The sequence below is a fragment of the Engystomops pustulosus genome, chromosome 10 (genome assembly GCF_040894005.1).
Source record: "Engystomops pustulosus chromosome 10, aEngPut4.maternal, whole genome shotgun sequence".
Lineage (NCBI taxonomy): Eukaryota > Metazoa > Chordata > Amphibia > Anura > Leptodactylidae > Engystomops > Engystomops pustulosus.
In genome coordinates, this window is record NC_092420.1 from 68,531,065 (window position 1) to 68,547,128 (window position 16,064).

General features: G+C 41.1%; 1 protein-coding gene across 1 annotated transcript in view; it reads right to left on the reverse strand.

Moving 5' to 3' along the window:
• Positions 1-16,064, reverse strand: part of SNX7 (sorting nexin 7) — a 61,955-nt gene that overhangs the window by 1,168 nt on the left and 44,723 nt on the right. The window contains exons 7-8 of the mRNA XM_072127139.1: positions 13,347-13,433; positions 6,862-7,014 (exon numbers count right to left, since the gene is read on the reverse strand). Of these exons, the coding sequence (XP_071983240.1) occupies positions 6,862-7,014; positions 13,347-13,433 (240 nt within the window). The remainder of the gene's footprint in view (positions 1-6,861; positions 7,015-13,346; positions 13,434-16,064) is intronic.

A 16,064-nucleotide genomic window follows, 5' to 3' on the forward strand; every position in this document is an offset into this window, starting at 1 on the left:
AATTACCAGAATCCAGAGAGCTTCACCAAAGGTGGAGAGAGGTCCTAGGAGTAACTAAGAGTCATCTGTAAGTCGGGTGTTCTTGTGTCAGGGACTGTATATATGTCTGTATAAAGAAAATCTAATTTCTCTACCCAAATGAGTAAAATCATTAGCATATTTCCACAGCAGTCTGATACTTATGGAAGCAAACTCACTTGCAGGAATGTTGAGAGAGATAGAGACAGTGGTTGTGTGTAACTCAGCACTGCTACATCATTAACCAATCCCTGAGGGCTGGATTAGCCTCAGTGAGAAGGGTGGGGGTATACAGACTGTATACTGCCGCTCTTCACCTCCATGACTGGACCAGAGGACATAAATACAAGTCTTTTATGGAAGAACAGTGGCTAATCCCTTGGATAGAGGCATCAGTGTAACATAAAGACATCTAGAAGGTACTGTGTGTTGTTTGTGCGGGGATTCGTTGCTGATAGGTTCCCTATATTCACTACTTGCAAGAATCTAGTCACATTTTCCAAAAAAGATAAAAATGATATCCTCTTTAAAGACCCTGTTCATAAATACTAACTTTAGCAAAGGGTGGAAAATACTGATCAGAAAATAATGTACAAGAAAAGTCCATCTGAACTCAAGAGATTGAGCCAACTTATAAAAAGTATGATACACTTCTTTTATCTGGAATTATTTGATGGCTGCCTTCCCAGAAAAAAAAAAAGTAACATTAGCAAAAAAAATAAAAAAAATAAAAAAAATCAAAGATGTGAAATTTTAGCACCTTTTAGACAGCCATATTACTAAGATAAATGGCATCAGGCACGTCCAGGAGATTAAATGTGAATTTAATACCATGTACAACGCAAAGAATCATTTATCAGATGTGAGCAAGGTAGAAGGTGGACTGAGAAGACCGAGAGACTGCAGCTTTTTTTTATTAGCAATCTGTCTCAAGAAGGAACGTACCATTAGAGTTCCATTACATTACAATGTAAGAAACACAACTGTCCATGTAGAATACAGATTACCGATACACTTGTCTGCTTGAGATTTCTAATAAAGGTGGGGAAACCAGCAACTTCTGTACTGTCCCAAATAAAAACTTCTGTACCAATAATGATCCAAGGGGGTTATGAAGCTTAAGATTAGCCAAGATTTGTTACGACTAAAGCTTCACTGGAGATTTCCAATCTACACCAAGGTCATAGTTCTACGAGCAAACATAACTTCCCACTGTTTGTCATAGACACCTCTGTACCAAAGATGACCCATGGAGGTTGCTTGCCTTAAGATTGGCCCTCAATGTTTGACAGCCATGGGTCCAAATCTCAGCATTACTGCAGCTCAGATGGTAGAAGGGGCTCACTGGTCCGATGATTAAATGGAAGAATGGGAAGTGGTGTCTTCTGCATCCTTAAGCCTACATACTTTTGGGCACGGTTGACAGAGTTCCGTGAGGATGGTGGTTCAAAGAGTCCCTTAGGCTCCATCTACCATTGTATGACACCTAGGTGGGTGCTGTATTCTGTTACACATATGGGGGTAATGCATGCCATGGAGACGCCATTTTTACAAGCTCCCACTGCTATCGGGCCAATTATGACCATGTGTAGGCTCCAACAACAAGGCTGCAGTGCTGAAGATCCATTGATGCAACAATGATGTGAACCCCTTTAAAGGACATCTATCACATAATTACTGGTGATAGTGTCATAATTAGGCTGCTTGTTCGGTCTTGGGGATGGGCAGACTGTTTATTTAGAAGTTTTCTTGCCCCTATTTTAATGAAATATGAACTTTGTAAAAGTGCCGGTGGGTGTTCAGGCTGATGGCGGCCAAACACCTCTCGGCTTCCCCGACTGGGAGCAGGAGAAGGCTTGCAGCGGGAAGTCGAGCGCCTCAGGCTGTTTTACAAAGTTCATATTTTGTTAATAAAGAGGCAATAAAACAGGCAATAAAAAAGTCCACACTTCCCCTAAACTAAACAAGCAATTTAATTAGGACACTCTCACCAGTATTCTGGTGATAAATGTCCTTAAAGGAGTTTGGTAACCATACTACAATTTAGGGGTCTATTTCTGATGCTCACTGAACGTTGTTGGTAGAAGATTCATAAAGTTGATATATGGGTGTAAGTTGCAATACATATGGCACGGTACAGTCCCCAAGAACTCAACTTTGGGTCCATACATTTTTAACATGTCCATAGACCAACCACAGACCGCAGCTTTGAAATATACGAGATTCTCCACAGCTACTATCTTCCAGGCTCATCCAAGTGTAAATCTGTCCAAAAGGTAATTAGCTCTCCTATATATTGACATGTATGATAAATTATCCAACTGTTTTTTATAAATTATACCATGAATTGTCTCCTTCCTGTCGTATTTTTATATCACAAGACACAATTCTAAGCCGCAGGTAATAATGTCACCAAAAGCAGGGTAACCTTGGGTTAAATGAGCGCTTTCCCATTCTGTCAATCACCCAACATTCACTATAATTAGTCAATTTAAGCCTGTATGTTATTCCTAATTAGACTGGACCATTGTAGGCGTCAGTATAGCATATAGTCCAGTACAGACATGTTAGTAAAACACAGATGGATGAAAACTAATAACAATAGGGATTTTAATTACATATTCTGAGTCTGATGTACATAAATCAGACTTTTACGCCTTAATTAGTATTTGCCCATTGGCTTTACCAGAGAATTCCCCGGAGATTCAGGCAGTTCCTATGCTTAAGTTGTAGAATTATGATTTTAGCCTCATTATAAGAGACAGGTGGCCATATCTCCAGTTGGGAGTAAAGTCATAGAAAATGAGGTGTACATCTGTTCAGAGCTTTGTGATGCTCAAGGTTTTCTTCAATGGGAATCAATATGTTAATCTGATATTGCTAAAGCAGAATTAGTTGTGCATAAATTGAAAAATAATGAAAAATGAAAAATAATCAGAAAATCCCAAACTGGTTTCTTAGAAGCCAACCACTGGAGTGCCAAACCACATTGTTCCCAGGCTTCTGCTCTGTATATCTGGGATTTCATAGTGCAACTGTTATAACATAGAATTGTTTCCCTTAAAGGGAACCTGACACTACCTGTAGTGAAACAGCTTAATACCTTCTAGATCATGTTCTTTTCATGGCCCAGTGTGGAGACATCAACCAGAAAATGAACTTTGAATTGAGATGTAAATTGGTTGTATGCAGTCATGGAGTTGGAGAGCTCAGCATTGAAGTCTAGCTCTCCTTGCCTCCTTCACTGTGATTGACATCATAAACCAGACTTCTGGAGATCTGGTTAGTGATGTATCTTAATGCAGGACCATCAATTACAGTGAAGAGGTCTTTCTAAGTTGATGAGAGGAGAGCTTGACTTCAGTGTTGAACTCTCCGCATCCTTCACAACCAAATTACCTCTCACGTTAAAGTTAATTATCGATGCCACTGCACTGGGCCGTGAAGTAGATATGATCAAGAAAGTGTTGAGCTACTTGAGGACATACTGGTAGTGGTTCATTAGGTCAGTTTCTGATGACCGACTCCGTTTAAAGCCCTTCCTCATTCAATCCCTTACTTTCCATTCCTTGGCTGAACTTGACGAACATATGTCTTTTTTCAACCGTACGTAACTAGTTCAGCTAGATCTTGTTATTTTGGTTTTAAATGGACAGAGTTTTCCACTGCATGGACTTTAAAAACACTGAAAGTGTTGGTATCATAAAATGGCATCTATAAAATTAACATAAATGTCCACTAATTCTGCAAGACCTTCTGCATTGATGTTAAATGTGTTGACTTATGTTTCAGTATCTGCACTTAACAGATTTTAACCATACTGGATAGTATGGATAGTCTTGGTCACCATGGGGTTATACTGTTGAGAAGTCAGATTTAGATTTTGGCAACACAACTTTTTTACATAGGTCCTTTATGCAAGTAAAATAACCAAAGACTCTTTATGGGTAGAGGGATAGCAGATAACTATTCCAACCCATTCCCAAATTAATATGAACAAAATGATTGACCTTGCTGAAAATCCAACACAAATCTTTTGCTTTTGACATCACAACTGTCAAGGAGTGAAGACAGCAGATACTTTCCCATGGGACACCAATATTGCCAATTTCAGCTAACATTCAATTAATGTGTATGGCCTCTTTACTAACGATTATTAGGTAGGAAGCATCACACAATTATCCTACCTGCAAACAAACGTGTGCTCCCTTGGGCCGCAAACAGATATGTGGCCCATATGTCATCTGCACAAGAGGCCCTCGCACATCTCAATGACAGCAGAAAAGACTGCCCGGTAGTCGGCTAACATTTGGGGATTTGGAAACCATGAGCCGCAAGAAAACTATTTCTATGTGTGCTATCTGCTGTATCAACACATCGGCTGTATGAGGAAGACCAATAATGAAGGTGCATACAGTCCTGCCTGTAGGTATTGATGGTGTTGCCTCCAACTCGGGCAAAACCAGTTTTTTATTGTAGATATAAAAAAGTAGTATGAAATCTAAGTTTAAGACCGCCTGATTAGAAGCAGACATGATCTTGATTTGCAAGAAGTACAATGAGGTAGATAGATCAGTGTTAGAGAACCGGTCAGTGCGATTTAAGGCAGTAAATCACCTGCAGGTCCTTATGGACAGGTGGTTTAGAGCCCCCAAACACCCTGTATGAGGTTCCTATGTAGGTGCAATAAAATAAACTTATACTTATTTTCCCTCTCGAGCCAATTTAAGCCAGAGTAGTACATGGATCCCACATGATACAGGCTACATACATGATATTGAGAGGCGGATTTGGGACACTAAACCACCGCTCCATATGGACCTGTAGTTGGTTTTAGGTCCCAAATTGGCATAACAAGTTCTCTTTACGTTATCTCACTCCAGTTTTTGGATGGTCTTTGAATCTCTTTTGTATATTTAGAACATCAGATTTCTAATAGCAGCTTACACAGCTTTTGGAACATAATGTGATAAGGTCTGGAGGCTCAAAAAGGTTGCAACTAGTTCCTACATCTTTCCTATGTCAACGAGGGCCTGGAGTGGATTTGTGTCAAAAATCACAACTTTTCAAAAAGTCGCACTTCGAATATTGGTCTACCACATCTTCAATGAAGTATGATAAATCTGGAGCAAGGTGTCTGAAGGGAAAAGAGTGGATTGGGACAAAAAAAAAAAGTCACAAATTTGGCACAAACGAACAGAGAAGTCAATCTTGAGACATTTTGAAGACCGAAAATTGTTGCAACTACAATGATAGCCTGACAAAGGTTTGGCCTGATTTCTTCACTCTTCTGCAACTTCAATGATACATTCGCTTAATTTACTTGATTTTTGATGAAAAGAAAATTCCACCAATCTCATTTTTGATTGGAGAATAGCCAGATTCACCAGATACAAGATAAAAAACCCTTCTTCACGTAAAAGGGGGCACCCACCTTGACGCACAAGTTATTTCAAACATAAGAGGTCATTTACTAAGGGCCCGAATCGCGTTTTTAAGGCGGGTTACCCGAATATTTCCGATTTGCGCCGATTTTCCCTGAATTGCCCCAGGTTTTTGGCGCACACGATCGGATTGTGGCACATCGTCGCCGGCATGCACGCGACGGAAATCGGGGGGCGTGGCCGAACGAAAACCCGACGGATTCGGAGAAACCGCCGCATTTAAAAAAAAAAAAAAAGTGTCGCTGGACACGCGCTTACCTGCACCCAGCAATGGATCGTGAACTCCGGTGGACCTCGGCGGACCTCAGCGCAGCAGCGACACCTGGTGGACGTCGGAGGAACTGCTTTAGTGAATCGCCGCAGAGAAAGCACCGGACCGGGTATGGATCGCGAATGGACCGGGTAAGTAAATCTGCCCCATAGTGTACAATCTCTCTTTGTGCATAGTGCAGCTCATTGAAAATCTGGTCTGAAAGGGTTATTTTGTGCAAAGGTTTTTCTGTACTAAGATCTGTGGTATCCTGTTAGAATAAGAACAAACCAGACCACACAAGGGAGAAAAGAAAAAGCCAACCATAAAGACTCTTTGCCGAGGTGATTTGTAGGATACATAATTTCACGGTTTTAATCTTGAATAGTTTCCAGGGATCTTCCCCGTGCTGCGTTAGTAAAAACTATTTGTTAAGACACGGCTTATTTCACACAGTAATAAAAAAGATGAAAGAATTCTACTTAAAATGCAGCGAGGACCAATAGAATGGTGAAAAGAGGCAGATAAAAAAGTACGTTTTACATTAGTTTGTTTGATCAACTCGGTCTAAAATTTTAGATGTTTTTTATTTGCAACCATAAATTAATGTGAGGACATAGAAATCATGTGTCAATTCTATGACCATTTCACACACAACCACCTTCTGAGTCATCTCTTATACTCCACTCATGCTAGACAAAAAAAAAAAAATAAAAACAAAAAAAATCTGAAAAACTCTTCTGAAAAAGCCAGTGAGTATAAAGTTGTAGAGGTATTAAAGCGCTTGTCCAAGACCTATAAAAAAATAGATATGTGGCTGGGGGAAGGGGGGCTACCTTAAAAAAATAAACTTGCACTTACCTCCGCATATCCGTTGCCGCCGTATATCCAGGCTGTGCTCAGACCAGCTTCCGGCTGGCCAACACCATTACCAGCGCTGTATCAGGTCCTGAGATATGGCGACGGGCGGAAACTGGTCTGAGTGCAACAGGGACACAGCCCAGAGAGAAACTAGTGTGGGACACCAGGAGGGACCACAGAGGTAAGTGCAGGTTTATTATTTTTAGGCATCCCCCTTCCCCCCCCCAGCCACATATCTGTTTTTTATTGGTCTTGGTCTTATAATTAGACCTCATAATGAAACACTACCTCTTCATAATGACTGATCCTGCTGTCCGCCATGTTCAGAAATGTATCTTTAAGGTCAGTCCGCATATTTTTTTTCCATCGTTCCCAGTCAGCTTTTAAAGCATTATTGGCACACTCCACTTTATCTTCCAGTTTTTCAATCTCTTCCTTCAGCTGCAAGAAAAGAATAGACTCACATCAAGAATAGAGTATTACCTACAAGACGTCTAAACACATGATGTGGGATTAGATCTATTCCAGAAGGAACAGACTCCCAATTGCAGACAGGACTGTTTTGACCTAGTTTGGTCTCAGTACAGTGTAGGCAACTGGATTGGCTGTGTGAGAGGCTATTGACTAGGGTCAGAAGGTAAGAGTTCTCCTTATGGCTGCCTTAGACGCGTTTGGAGACTTAAAGCCATACATGCCCCACTAGGGAATTCTGGTAAGTATGCAAATAGGTTTTCCAAGGTGTCAAGTCTACTTTGGCTCAAACAACGATGCATGGTGCGATCTGATAATGATGTTCCTGGTGCTAAGTTTTTCTGACGCCATGGACGTAGTGAAAGTAGCAGGAGCCATTAGACGCGCTTTGGCCGAACAGTTGTCTCCTTGGACGATGGAGACGTCACTTGTGAGGTAGGAGGAACTGACATCTGTTCTGAGGAGGCCATTGATTGAGGATTTTATAGCTTCTGCTTTCTGCCTCAGCCAATTCGGTTTGCCGATTCCTGGAAAACTCCTTCTAGAGAAGCAGGTCAAGGACTCATTGTCGCATAACAGATTTTAACCCTTAAAATGGTCCTGATATTGGTGACAGTGGTGTAAAGCTCCAGGGATCAATACCATGAGTATTCATGAGTCAATTAGGCCATAGGACGGGCAGAAGACATACTAAGCCAGGGACAAGCCAAGGTCAGCATGTGAGATCAGCTGGTCAAGGACAATAATAGCTGTGGAGTAACTAGTAGATGTGAGCACCAGTAGAGCTAGGCCAGCTCTGTACCTACTGGAGGAGAGGGTAAGGCAATGGACATAGACCACAAGTGTTAGAAAGCTGTGTTCCTTATAGTGTAGCCCACACCTTAACCAAACTAACTATTAAATACAGTGTTAGTTTTCATAACACACAAACTTCGCTCTCTCGTCCCCAATGAAGACCATCTGCATCTGTTGTCTGTGAATACACAGGTTAAAAAAATTCTTGTAGCTATTGGATGTCCCTCGGGTAAAAACAACCCGAAATTTACTCACAGATTGTGTTTTCCGAACAGGAGAGTGAAACTGGCACAGAATCTAACTCTGCACATTATGTTGGCATCTGTAATTGTTTAGTAATTGGACAGATTGAGTGATCATATTTTGAGGTACAGATTTATTTAAGACTTTTGGTCTCTGAAGGGATAGATGTTTGCAAAGCGATAATTTAACATCAAGGCTCCAGTTACAAATATTGAACAATGTACATCTGCAGCTGCATTAGTTGTGGTCCTAAAAATAATATATATTTTTATATATAGCAAAATGTTTCAGGCAATGGGACCCGACGGGTGCAACATTATTAGATATAGGGCATTAAATGCAGATTTCTTGGGGTCCAGCTGCTCCTTCCATGCGAAAAATGTACCCCATGTATGTATTTAATCACATGAAATCACAGCCTCCATGGATTTCGACTCCTCCCCATCCTTCATGGAGGCTGCTGTGATTTCAGGTGATCAAATACATATGTGGAGTATATTTGGCAAATGTAAAGGGTATAGGATCTTAGATGACATCACCCTGGTCACATTACATAAAAAAAAAAATTACACAATATTTCCTATAAGTAAATAGAGCTTTATATGTCTGTAGTTAAATTGGCAGATGGTCCCTAATTACAAGGAGGCAGAGCAGTGATTTGAAGAGACACAGAGCTGTAAGTCAAAATAAGGAGGTGTGGTTTTAATGGAAAAAGTGAAGAGTCAAACCGAGGAGATAAGAGTCAAGAAAGTTAATTTGCATATCAGAAAAATGGGTGTAATAAAGGTACACTGCTGCTCAACGACAGCTAATTTTAGGTGATATGGGGAGGGCTTGTAACCCTTTACCAGCAGACATTGTTGTTTTGGGGGGTAACATTCTGGTGACAGCTCTTCTAGAACAGTGTTCCTCAACCTTTTTGTATCTGGGGACTGGCTACACCCAAAAAATTTTTTCTACCAGGGTCCCTGGAAAATAAAATTGTGTGCCCCGCAAATAGTCCATATCAAACCCCAACCAATATAAGTCTACTTTGGCGGCAACAACGATGCATGGTGCGGTCTGACAAATAATGTTCTTTGAGCTCAGTTTTTCGGACGTCATGGACATAGTGGAAGTAGCAGGAACCATTCCACGTGGTTCGGCCGAACAGTAGCCTCCATGGATGATGGAGACATCACTTGCGAGGTAGGAGGAACAGACATCTACTGTTCTGAAGAGGCCACTGTTTGGTCATTTTATAGCTTCTGCTTCCTGCCTCGGTCAAACAGGGTTTTTTCCAATTCCTGGAAAACTTATTTTAGAGAAGCAGGTCAAGGACTCATTGTCGCCTAACAGGTTTTAACCCTTTAATCCCTATAAAGGGAACATGAATTTGCATAAGAGAAGTCACCAGAGTTACCTTAATATAAAGTAGACTTAATATAAAAGGGACGTTATAATACTCCCTTTTATATAGCAACCCCACAAACCTACAATGTCCCCTTGTCTTTGGGCTTTTCACTATGAAGAAAAAAGCCGACCTGAGTGTAAACGGAGGTAGCTAATTTTACCACCAAAAATGGAAAAACTTGGTCTCGAGTATAGGCCTAAGTTGGAAAATTCAGCTGCTACTCTTTAATAAAATGTCCCAGCAGGGCTCCCCCCCAATGAAATGCCCCCAGCAGGGCCCCCACCCCCCCAATGAAATGCCCCCAGCAGGGCCCCCGCCCCCCCAATGAAATGCCCCCAGCAGGGCCCCCGCCCCCCCAATGAAATGCCCCCAGCACATACACATAGGACCTTATCTTCACTCTCCAGAACACCTTAGACAGGTCCATCCGCTCAACCTATAACTGGCAACAATTCTGAGACTCCACTGAATCCTGTGCCTTGCACAGTAGGGCCCTCGGACACACACCGTTTAGCATATGCCATTGAACTCAACTATGTTTTTTCCTGCTTTGACTCTGGTGGGCAGTAGGATTGTAGTTGTCCACCACACTTTTTTGTTTTCCTCTTTCTGTTCTTTTTTTGTACTCTCCCGGAATTTATCCCCATTTCCGCTTTCTGAGCATTGTTTCTGCCAGGATTCTAGATCTCATGAGCTTCTATTTTGTGGTTTGTTTATTTCAACCTCCCTTCAAGCTGACCTGTTTTAAAGGAAACCTACCATCAGAAGTAGATCTGATGATAGATTCCTCCTCCCTGCCTCTGCTCTAATCTGTAATTTAATAATCCTGAAACCTAACCTAACTGGTTAAAAACTTTATTTTAGTCATGCACTTGAGAGGCTACGGGGGCGTGGAGTAGCCTTAGCTCCCAGAGCCCATCCAGGCTTGTACATGCCTCCGTAGCTACCACAGTTAATTTACATATCACCAAAATAAAGTCTAACAAGTAAGGTTAGGTTCCAGGATAATTAAATTACAGATTAGGGCAGAGACAGGTAGGAGGAATCTTTGCTGCTCTATGGTCTATAAATTGTATGAAAAATCAAGAATTTATATACAAAAAAAATTGGATTGCTGGAAATGCAGTACTCCTAAATTTTAGTACATAAATTCTTCAAGATGAATTTTAGATTTATAGGCGTTACTTATTAAGGCCATTGTTTTCGATGAGGACAGAAAAGCGCACTCTAAGCTGTGATCTACACAACTACAATATCTTGAAAAATCATCTTCTGATCAATCAGAAGAAAGTGTCGCTATCAAACAATGACGCACACAAGGCTAATGCCTCTGGACAACATCTGGGAAGTAGGCTCTCTCGTGACAGGGAATAATGAGGCAGCCAGAGAAGATGTAAGAGTCATAAATGAAAGACGGGTAGTGAGAGGGCAGCTGAAGACTTGGGAGTTAAGGATCAAAAAACATCAAATCGACTTTCTTCACAAAAACATCAAACAGCCGATAGGCTGCTCTGCATGTCTTAAAAAAGCAGTCCAAGCGAATTACAGTCAGGACGCCGTTTATTGAACTTAAACTCATGAATTTTTATTTAAAGTATAAAAAAAAAAATTCAAAAGACATTTCTAATTTGAAATTCCAGCCAATGACGACAGACCCCTAGAGAGGGTTGTTAATAGAAATAAGAAGAATCCAGGAATTTCTTCATTTAGTTGCTGTATGTTGGCCCGAACGCTTGTCCCACAATATTACAATGGAGGTCTACCCCTACTATAGGTCATCGATTTATGACTTGTTTATATGCAGCATAAAGGGGTGTGGAGTTGTGGAGTGCAGTGAATGTGGCCTAGGTGTGGTTCAGCTGTAGTACCAGGCACTGCCACAGTCATATCGAGGGTCACATGTCTGATGTACGGAACAGGATCGCTGCAGGAAGTAAACAGGACATGCCAGAAGCCTAAAAGTATTTTAAATCCCAGAAAACTGCCTTTACTCCTTCATCCCTGAGAAGGCTTATTCACCAGGCATATTTGGCTGTAACTAATTTCGTGACACAAATGAAAGTTACAAAATTAAGAAATTTTAAATTATTTTTTTTGTTGGGGTGGATAATACAATTTAAAAAAAAAAAAAAAAAAAAGCCTTACAATGTGCAGGACTTTTTTTGTTTAAACTTTCAAAATTGTCTCAAAAAGGAACATCATAAATGAAATCCCTACTGTGTGGCGGTCGTTTTGAAATATATTGGGGGACATTTGCCTTGTTCGCAAGCATTTGTGTAATTTTTGTCCATTTTCTGCCCTGCACACCATTTTTTCCAAAAGCATGAGTAGTCGAGGAAGTATATAAATATATACATGCTTGTATGCGTTTATAACTGTATATGTCCCCTATGGAGTCATAAAAAAAACCTAGGGAACATTTTTGCCCTTTTTTTTTTTACCATAAGGGCCCCAGTTACAGGAGGAAACAACGCCAGTAGGGATGATCCCTTCAGCAGAGCTGTACGGTGTCTGATAAGAACTAGCTTTGCTTATCCCTTCAACGTGATCGCCAGGTCTAAAGAAGAAGCCGAAATAGGAGGTCACCTCGTCGGCTGAAGTGGTTTCCATGACCCCGGGATAGAATGGCTAAACTGCAGTCCCATCAATCGCATATATATGACGTTTACATATATTGCATATATTGGGCTGAGTGTCCCCTTTAATCTAAGTTTATGAGATTTGACAGAAGTCTGCGGTATCAGTGAAAAGAGAGAAACAGGCTGGAATTGCGCTGCTCATTTTCACGTTTTTTTTTCAATATGGTAAACTGATGGACAACGCGTTTCGAAGGTGGACTGCTCCCTTCATCAGGTACAAAATTAAGTATCATTTTTAAAGTGGCCCAGGTCCTTCATATACTAAAGCTGAAGTTGATATATGGGAGCCGTTATGGTACCTTTGGAGCGCCGGGACAGTCTCAAATATCAAACCTGGAGTGAGTGAGTTAGTATGATGAGACGCGATCCTGCATGAACGCTGTGTGCCGGTTCATGCCGGCTCGCTTCTCCACATACTAACTCACTCCAAATTTGATATTTGAGACTGTCCAGGCGTTCCAAAGGTACCATAACAACACCCCTATATCAAACTCCTTTAGTATATGGAGGACCTGGGCCAGTATAAATAGGAAACTTAATTTCGTACCTGATGAAGGGAGCAGTCCTCCCCTGAAACGCGTTGTCCAGCATTTTACCATATTGAAAATAAAAAGCTTTGCAAAAAATTTTGTTTAGATACTTATTTGAGTTCCGGATATCAGGTTATTTGCAGCAGCACACAAAGTAACCCGGAATACTGCTCACATTTATATTTGTTTGCATGTTACATGTGATTATCCAGGTCCATTGACATTGTTATACGCTATGCGTTGTGTTATTTTTTCCCCATTGTTTGAACATAGTCTAAGTTTAGACGGTTTTATTACACTAGTAAATCTACCAGCAGGCACTTAACTAGTTTTACACAGATCTTTACATGAGCTCAACTTTAGATGTGAACGTAGAGGACGGCCTCATGTGACCACTAAAAACTCCAGCCTAAATACTGTCATTTCCACTATACTGTATGTTGTATGATTTTTGCACATTTTCAAAGCCTTTAAATCTTTTGAAAGTGCAGTAAAAATTCTGATAAATAAAACATTACTGGTCAACGAGGAACAAGGCCACTTTTCCTCCAAGACAGCTGTGATACATGAGGTGTACTGTGTATTATGGCCGTCTCTCTGGCTGCCGGCAGCGCGTTGTGTATGTGTGGTCTGCAGGAATCAAGGTTCATCGATCAAACTGAACAGCGGTGGATGTTCTCCGAGAAACTTGCTATAACTTACAACGTCTTTGTCAGCTTTTTGTTTCACCAGAGCGTCCACTTTGGCATCAAGTTCTGCCTGGATTAGATCTCTTCTTCTCTGCACTCCCTAAAGAAAACAGAGTGTATCAAAAATCAATAGAAATTTATCCTTCTCTACAATAAAAACTAAATATGTACATACTCCTTTGCGGCTGAGGAGGAGCTTAACGGGTTAAACAACTAACATCTGCTTATTCTATGGTTAGTTGTCCAGTGGATAGTCCGGATCAGAGACGGACAATGATTTCTGCATGCTATCCGTATGCTATCCGTTTTTTTTTTTTGCAGATGGCATACTGAACAAATAATGATAATAATTCTTTATTTATATAGCGCACACAGATTACGCAGCGCTGCACAAATCATGTCAAATTGGTCCCTGTCCCCATGGGGCTCACGATCTAAACAACCTAACAGTATGTTTTGGAGTGTGGGAGGAAACCGGAGTACCCGGAGAAAACCCACGCAAACACGGAGAGAACATACTCTTTGCAGATGTTGACCTGGTCGGGATTCGAACCCAGGACCCCAGTGCTGCAAGGCAGAAGTGCTACCCACTCAGCCGCCGTGCCGCCCAAATGATTTCTATGGGTCAGTTCACACATAGCTTTTTTTTTTCTTTCCACGGATGTGCAGACATTGCACTATTTTTTTGTCACATGCAGACTACAGTCCTCCTTAGAAGTCAATGGAAGCATTAAAAAAAAAAAACAAAAAAAAACACACAGACAATACACAGGTCGTTTTTTCTCAACTGTTGCCTGGCAACCAACTGGGCAGGGCAAAAAAGTAGATTAGAAACCGATCCGATTTTTTTTGTGAAAAAACAGAGAACATAAGAAAGTGAAAAAAACTGAACACGGACATCAAACAAATAACCAACCAGAAGTTTGAATAACATATCATAATATATATTTATATTAAATAATTATACACATATTAAATAAAACTGTTCCGTTAGCACAGTTTTCTCTGAGCCTCTCTGAGCTTCACAGGCTGTTACACTGGCTGTTACACTGCCCTCTTCCACTGTGTAAGATTACATTATTAAGTAATTATTTTTAACTAATTATTATTAGTTACAGATTAGGCAGAGGGAGGGCAGGTACTGCTGAGGGAGCAAAGGGGAGGTGGATACCGTGTAACAGCCCCTGAAGCTACAGAACAAAGCGGTACTGGTAGAGCCCTTCTGTCTCATTGGCATAATGTTAAAAGTTGATTTGATGGTAGATGGTTAAATCTCTAACAACAGATGTAACCCCTGGGTAAGAGACAACAAAATAAATTTTTTCTCCCATATCTGAAGATTTCTGTTCATAACTGAACCTCCCCATAAGAATTTGAAGAAGGGTTTAGTAATTTTAACAATTCCATCAGCAAGTAAGTATCTCTCGCTGATTAACGGGCTGACATTAAATCTGCATTCACTCAGTCCAAAGCAACTGAATGTATGAGGAGGAGGTTATGATAGATTTTAATACTCTACACAGGTAAATAAAGAATGAGGACACTCAATTTCTTTATCCTGGTAGCAGCAAGTAATTAAATAGATCACAAAGTCTCTTAAAGGTGAAACTTACTTGTGAATAAAGGATGAGTTCCACAAGAACTATACATGGCATATGAATGGACCACTGGTTCCCATGCCCAATAGCACGCCATACAATTCTATGAGGCTTTGTGAAGTGAATGGGGCTTATTTACTAAGGGTCTGCACTTTCGTCTGACTTTACACCTTTTTGGCTTGGACAGGTATATAACAGATGTCTGTACTGAGATTGTGTAGCACGCGATCGGATTCTGTTGCAGCTGCACTGGCTTCCATGTCACACAAATTGTGGGGCGTGGTGTCGGACGATCCACCTGATTCGGACTGAGCGCGGGATTTAACTTTCAAATTGTGTCGCAAGCCTAAGCACTTACATGCACCAGGAAGAAGGTGAAATCCGTTGGACCTGAGCGGGGAAGCAACACATTCAGGATATCGGGCGCACGATCTTAGTGCACAGTGCATTATACATGGACAATGCAGATTCTGTAAACTCCTCAGATCGGGTAAGTGAATGTTCGCCAATGTGTCCATAACATTAATGGCATTCTTTAGATTTCTCATTTCCATACCTATGAGACTCAATTCCCCACACTACATATATTCTATACATAATACACAAGCTTACTGCAGTATTGAGTTACCCACTATGCACAAGACCGTATATGGCGACCATGAACTTGCCACGAAAATGGCAGCTAGTTCACAGCTGTCATAGAGGTCTATTGTGCATGGTCACAGTGCGGTGAGCATACCATGTGTTACCACACCAGGACCGAGCCAGGCGGCCTCAACGCAAGAGATAGAAGAGGTCCTATTCATGTCCGCTTTTTTTGCGTAACCACTCAGCTGCCCATGGCGATGGGAGGACAGTGCGGTGCTCACACCTTTCATCTCCAACGGACAAAAACAGGCTGCTAAACCTGGCTCGGTTTGCGGCCCATTTTTTGTGCATGAGGCCTTACTCTGATAGTAATTTTACTTTGAATACAGAAAGTTCTTTCAAAGAGTACACAATGGGAGTCACTCATTAATGCCTGTGTGGTGGTTTGTTTAAAAAGTATAGTCCTCGTTGGCTCCCGAAAAGAGGTTGAGGAAAAAGAAGAGAAAACAGCAAGGCTGTGGAGTCGAGGACCACTGTGGTGGAGT